General features: G+C 37.2%; 1 protein-coding gene across 1 annotated transcript; it reads right to left on the bottom strand.

Annotated features, from left to right (window-relative positions):
• Positions 1–4239: 4239 nt before the first annotated feature.
• LOC123923022 lies at positions 4240–6454 on the bottom strand. The gene is made up of 8 exons (XM_045975672.1): positions 6297–6454; positions 6187–6248; positions 6044–6096; positions 5879–5965; positions 5775–5790; positions 5404–5540; positions 5012–5321; positions 4240–4901 (listed from the first exon to the last, which is right to left on the bottom strand). Exons 1-8 carry the CDS (start codon positions 6452–6454, stop codon positions 4240–4242), a joined length of 1485 nt encoding a protein of 494 aa, XP_045831628.1.
• Positions 6455–6845: the final 391 nt, after the last annotated feature.

The raw sequence follows: 6845 nt of genomic DNA, 5'->3' as shown, positions 1-6845 counted from the left end.
AATCTGATGCCAGAATTCATGATAACCAAGATTGGTAAGTTCTCTACTAACTTACACCCCCACAACATCGTCCTTTCGAATTACGAAGGTGAGACTGGTTTCTCACTGGGGGCAATTCAAGTCGATGTAGCAGTTGGCAGCACTGTTAGGCCAACTTTGTTTTTGGTTGTGGCATCAAAGGCCAATTACAATCTGCTTCTAGGAAGGGAGTGGATATATGGCGTAGGAGCGGTGCCTTCGACTCTTCATCAGAGGGTGAGTATCTGGAGAGAAGATGGTGTGGTGGAAAATATCGAAGCCGATCAAAGCTATTTTAGGGCCGAAACACACCATATTACCAAACACTCATTTGATAAAAAATTGGCGAATATTTCGCCATGTATTGAATAGGGATATGCCTATGCCCCTGCTGATAATGTCTATCATTCTGTCAAGTTAGACCCAACTCATGGGTTTATTTGGGAGAGAGTGGAGATAGATGATGGTCCATATGAGGATGAAGGCAAAGTCCGCCCAACTGGGTGGAACCTTTATGAAGACCAGGATGACTAAGCCCAATGCTTGGGCCAAGATTTCGGCTTATATGGCCGAAAACAAAATAAACATGGCTCTAGAGGCCAACATGTTACAAGAAAATATGGCTGTCGAAGCCAATAGTTGTGAAAATGGCAAAGTATTGCCAGCAATCCAAAAATTGGACTGCATCTATGATGAAGAACCTTTAGGATTTGAAAAAGATCCTTCGAATTCTAGTCAAAAGATGCAAGCCCAAGACCCTTTGGAAGAGATAGATATTGGAGATGGCTCGATTAAAAGGCCAACATATATAAGTGCCAATATCCCAAAGGAGTTGCGTGATAAACTGGTCGAACTCCTCAAAGAGTTCAAAGATTGTTTTGCTTGGGATTACAATGAAATGCCAGGTTTAAACAGAAATTTGGCCGAACACAGATTACCAATTCGACTAGACAAGAAACCAGTTAAACAATCACCAAGAAGATTTGCGCCAGAGATCCTGTCTAAGATCAAGGAAGAAATCGAGAGGCTGTTGAGAAGTAAATTCATCAGAACCGCCAGGTATGTCGAATGGTTAGCAAATATAGTTCCTGTTATTAAGAAGAATGGTTCTCTTAGGATATGCATAGATTTTAGGGACTTAAATAATGCTACACTCAAAGACGAATATTCTATGCCTGTAGCAGAAATGCTAATAGATTCAGCAGCAGACTTCGAGTATCTTAGTATGTTAGATGGATATTCTGGATATAATCAAATTTTTATTGCTGAGGAAGATGTGGCAAAAACAGCTTTTCGATGCCCAGGAGCCTTAGGAACCTATGAGTGGGTAGTAATGCCTTTTGGTTTGAAAAATGCTGGAGCCACATACCAAAGAGCAATTAATTCAATTTTCCATGATTTTATAGATACATTTATGCAAGTGTATATTGATGATATTATTGTTAAGTCATCATCACAGAATGATCATTTGGTTTGTCTGAGAAAATCATTCGAAAGAATGAGAAAATATGGATTGAAAATGAATCCATTGAAATGTGCTTTTTGTGTACATGCAGGAGACTTCCTTGGTTTTGTGGTGCATAAAAAAGGCATTGAGATAAACCAAAATAAGACAAAGGCTATTTTGGAGACCAAGCCTCCAACGAACAAGAAGCAACTTCAATCCTTATTGGGGAAAATCAACTTTCTGAGGAGATTCATTTCGAATCTAAGTGGTAAGGCTCAAGCTTTTTCACCATTGCTTCGACTCAAGAAAGAAGATATTTTTACTTGGGGGCAGGATCAGCAAGAAGCATTCGATGAGATCAAGAAATACTTGTCTAATCCTCCAACTCTGATGCCTCCAATTAGGAATAAATTTATGAAGTTGTATATTTCAGCATCTGGTACAACATTAGGTAGTATGTTAGCCCAAGAGGATGAAAATGACGAAGAAAAAGCCATTTATTATTTAAGTCGAGTCCTTAATGATGTTGAAACCAGATACACTAGTATTGAAAAGCTTTGTCTTTGTTTATATTTTTCCTGTATGAAATTGAAGCATTATATAAAGCCTATTGATGTTTATGTTTATTCTCATTATGATGTCATTAAACATATGTTGTTAAAGCCAATTTTGCATAGTCGAATTGGAATATGGGCTTTAGCTTTTTCTGAGTATTCACTTTCATACAAGCCTTTGAAGGCTATTAAAGGCCAAATAGTGGCTGACTTTATTGTTGATCATTCAGAAATTGAATCACCCAAAAACTATGTTGGTTTGGAACCATGGACACTGTATTTTGATGGTTCTAAGCATCAACATGGTACATGAATTGGTATTTTAATCATTTCCCCATTAAAAATTCCTACTAAGTTTAAGTATAAGATTAATGGTATTTGTTCGAATAATAAGGCTGAATACGAAGCCTTGATAGCAGGATTGGAAATACTATTAAGCTTGGGGGCAAAAGATATTAAGATAAAAGGTGATTCAGAATTAGTTTTGAAACAATTAACAAAGGAGTACAAATGTATCAAGGAACATTTAATCGATACTTTGTCATAGCGAATGCGTTATTAAAGCGTTTCGATTCGATTGACATAGAACATGTTCCTCGATTAGATTGCTTTAGGATACAAAGTGTCCAAAGAAAAATTGGAACAATTAGTGGAAATTAAAGAAAAATTGATTTCTGAAGAGCCAATGCAATTGGAATTGTCAATGCCAAAACTTGTGGGGGCAGATACGTCACATAATGACATAAATAATTTTGATCCAAAAATGGATCATGATGTTTATGATGAATTTCAAATTTTTGTCATTGACAATTTAATAAATGGTGATTGGAGAAAACCAATCGTGGAGTACTTGGAAAACCCAATTGGGAATGCTCCTCGAAAAATCAAATATAGGGCATCAAATTATGTAATCATTGGAAATGAATTATTCAAAAAGACCCTCGAAGGAATATTATTAAAATGCCTTAGTGAAACTGAAGCCTATATAGCAATCTCTGATGTTCATAGTGGAGCCTGTGGTTCTCACCAATCAGGTCATAAGATGAAATGGCTTTTATTTCGACAAGGCATGTATTGGCCATCCATGTTGAAAGATTGTATAGATTTTGCTAAAGGATGTCAAGAATGTCAAAAACATGCAGGAATTCAACATGTACCTGCAAGCGAATTACATTCGATAGTAAAACCTTGGCCCTTTAGAGGATGGGCTTTAGATTTAATTGGTGAAATAAGACCAGCATTATCAAAAAATCAAAAGTACATTATAGTTGGTATTGACTATTTCACTAAATAGATCGAAGCCATACCCTTGCCTAGTGTTGATCAGGAAGAAGTGGTAAGTTTTATTCAAAACCATATCATCTACAGATTTGGAATACCTGAAACTATTACAACTGATCAAGGTTCAGTATTCACTGGTCGAAAGATGCAAGACTTTGCTAGACAAACAGGGTTTAAACTATTGACTTCGACACCTTATTATGCACAAGCAAATGGTCAAGTGGAAGCTTCTAATAAGATTATTATTGGATTAATTAGAAAACACATTGCTCAAAAGCCAAGAAATTGGAATAAGACTTTGAATCAAGTCTTATGGGCATGTAGAAATTCCCCCAAAGAATCAACGAATTCTACTCCGTTTCGATTAACATATGGTCATGATGTTGTTCTGCCTGTGGAAATCTATTTGCAATCTATTAGAATTCAAAGGAAAATGGAAATACTAACTGACCATTATTGGAGTATGATGTTTGATGAATTGGTTGATTTAGACGAAGAAAGATTAAGGGCACTTGATACTTTGACTAGACAAAAGGAAAGAGTAGCAAAAGCCTATAATAAAAAGGTTAAGTCAAAAACCTTTGATGTGGGGAATTTAGTGTGGAAAGTTATTTTGCCTATGGACAAAAAAGATAGAGTTTTAGGCAAATGGTCACCAAATTGGGAAGGACCTTTTAAAATAATTCAAGTATTTTCGAATGGTGCATACGAGATAGAAGAGTTAACTTCAGAAAAGCGAACATTGAATATAAATGGTAAGTATTTGAAAAAATATAAACCAACGCTTCTAGAAGTTAATATTAGCACAGAATAAAATTCGAAATGAAAATGAAATGGCATAAGTAAAATAAAAAGTGCCATAAAAGGCAATTGTCAAGGTTACAAACCAAATAAAATAAACCCAGATAATTGTTCGAATAAGTAAATACTAAAGAAAATCTAAGGCAAGCACTTGGATTTGAAATCTGCATAATGGTCTTTGATGAGACCAACCTCTACGCTTTGGATCTTGATAGCGTCTTCGAGAGATTTGATCTCCTCTTTGATCACATCAGCAGCACTAAAATGGGAAATACCCTCTTTTGCAGCATCTCGAATGGACTCCTGAGTGGTAGCAGCAACAGCTTCTTCAATCTTCGAGCGTTTGTTCTTTTCCTCAAGGATCTTCTGTTCTCGATCAGCAATTTCAGCTCGAAAAGATTGTATTTCTGCTTCCCACTTTGCAATGTTGCTGTTGCATTCTTGAATCCCAAGACCTGGTTGTTGAGCCTGCGCCTTCATTTGTTCAACCTTCGACTGGGCAGCCATAGCCTTCTCGAATAGAGCGTCATAAGCAGCTTGCTGACCAGCAAGTTTTTGAGAATTATGCCTTAGGTTTTGCACAGTGATGGCAAACTGGTCCAAGATAGATTCGAGCTTGATAACCTTCCCCAAGGTTTCAACATCAGTGTGTGGGTTATGCAACCTGTTCAAGAAAGATTTATGTTTAAAAGCATTGGAAGGGTGTTCTTCCATTGATGCCAAGATGTCTCCATTGATAAAATCTGAATACAGCTTCGATATGAGAGAATCTTGTCGAACAGAGGAATTAATTTCTGAATCTGAAGCAGTTGAGTTGCTAGGCCCACTCGAACTTAAAGTATCAGGAGTCTTCTTGGACAGCAAGAGTTTCAAAGCAGCTTCTGGGTCATCCCTTTGCAGAGCAATGAACCTTCTTCAGGAAGCCCAATACTGGCTGATAACTTCGATGTCGAAGTTTCAGGCAATAACTCCGATCCTCCAGCTTCAGCTTCCTTCATAGCTTCAGAATCAAAGTCTTCTTCTTCTGAGGAGGTATGGGAAGCTTCGACTTCGACTGTTGCAGATTTGCCCCATTCCTGGAAGGGAGAAGTTTTGTCTTGGGTCTCGTTTGAATCAGGGTGCTTTGGTTGGTCTTGGCTTGGTTCTTGTACAATCTTCTCAGAAATAGTGGCTTCACTATCCTTAAAAGTGTCACCACTTGTCTTGTTCGATATATTTTCCTAGAAAAGAACAAGATATGAGAAAATTGTTCTTAAAAAACAATGTCTAAAATAAAGGAATGCAAGAAGATAATGAAAATACCTCTTGAGGAGCATCTTGCTGGGGCATATTAATTGGTGGATCAGGAGAGGCATCAGATAAAATGGTATCTTTTTGAGTCTCTGCTTGAGGGGTAGGTTCTTTCAATTCATTCGAAACAGATGGAACACCAAGATTGGCTTCAGAGGGATCACTCGAAGATTTAGATTTCTTCTTCTTCTTTTCCTTAGGTTGGCCCTCTGAATCTTTTTTATCTTCTTTCTTCTTTTCTTCCTTCCTTCTTTCTTTCTTCTCTTTTTTCTCTTGTTTCTTCTTCTTCTTCTTTTCTTCAGCAGAAGGGTCATTAGATGGAGTATCTCCTTGAATATTAGCTTCGACATGCACAGAAGGTTGACTCCTCTTTCTCTGAAAACCTACTTCTGCTTCTTCCTGTATCAATTAAGATCGAAACATAAAACATTAAAAATAATGGCTTCGATCTAGAAGGTTTTAGAATAGAATAGAAAGAAATTGAAACCTCTTCTTCTTCACTTTCAATTACGACACTAGGTTTTGGCTTCTTTGATGGGCCAGTTTCAGTGGTGGTGGTTGATCTTTTGCGTTCCTAAAAGATAAGATAAAGTGGAGAGAGTAAGAAAAAATGGTTTAGAGAAATTAGAAAAAGAAGGTTGAATAAAATTACCTTAGAAGGCTCTTCAACTTTCTCTACAGCCTCTGGTAATTGTTTCTTTGTGACTGCAAAATATAAACAAAACAAGCAGTTATTTCGAATGATGTGAAGAGCAAGTAGTAGGAAAAAATGAAAGTGTATGTAAAACAAGTTACCTGCAGGCTTGACTTGTTGTTCGATTTTATTGATTTGAGGCTGAGTGAATCCACTTTCCAGCCTAGAGATAAGCACTTGATCTCATAAGTGTCAGCTGTAGAAATATTGCCTCCACCAGTTGGCAAACTCTTGAGTGCAGTAATAGGAGAGATTGAAATCAAATGGCTCGAAGCCATAAACATTGTTATCAGCAACTGTCATATATTTCTCGTAAAGAGTGGAAGTGATGGTGGTCCCTAAAACAATGTTCTTCTTTCTCATATACATGCTTCTGGGTCGAAGTTATTAAAACCCAAATTGTCTTGAGACAAGATTTGGTTGATACCCAACCAATCCATACTCAGAGGATAGGGTACCAATTCGACAGGACAGGACAGTGGGATTCAAATAAGCTGTCCAAATTTCTTCGACAAACTAGTGAGGACCAATGGGTCTCATCACAAAAGGAGCATGTTCAGGTTTAAACTCATCAATAGCTAAATAGGTTTTCATATACTTCATGAAAAGTTGTTGGGAATTTTGTTCAAGTGGGTTGGGTTGAAGTCTTATCAAACGAGTGCCTTCGACTTTCCTCCTGGCTATTGAGTTTTGGTGTTCAGTGGGAATGAACAATCCAAGTTCTTTTTCAAAAGTGGCGTTGAGCCACAGTTGTAATAGC

Source organism: Trifolium pratense, linkage group LG4, assembly GCF_020283565.1.
Source record: "Trifolium pratense cultivar HEN17-A07 linkage group LG4, ARS_RC_1.1, whole genome shotgun sequence".
In the NCBI taxonomy this organism is placed as follows: Eukaryota; Viridiplantae; Streptophyta; class Magnoliopsida; order Fabales; family Fabaceae; genus Trifolium; species Trifolium pratense.
The sequence above is the reverse complement of the archived record's forward strand: the minus strand, read 5'-3'. Positions and strand labels throughout refer to the sequence as shown.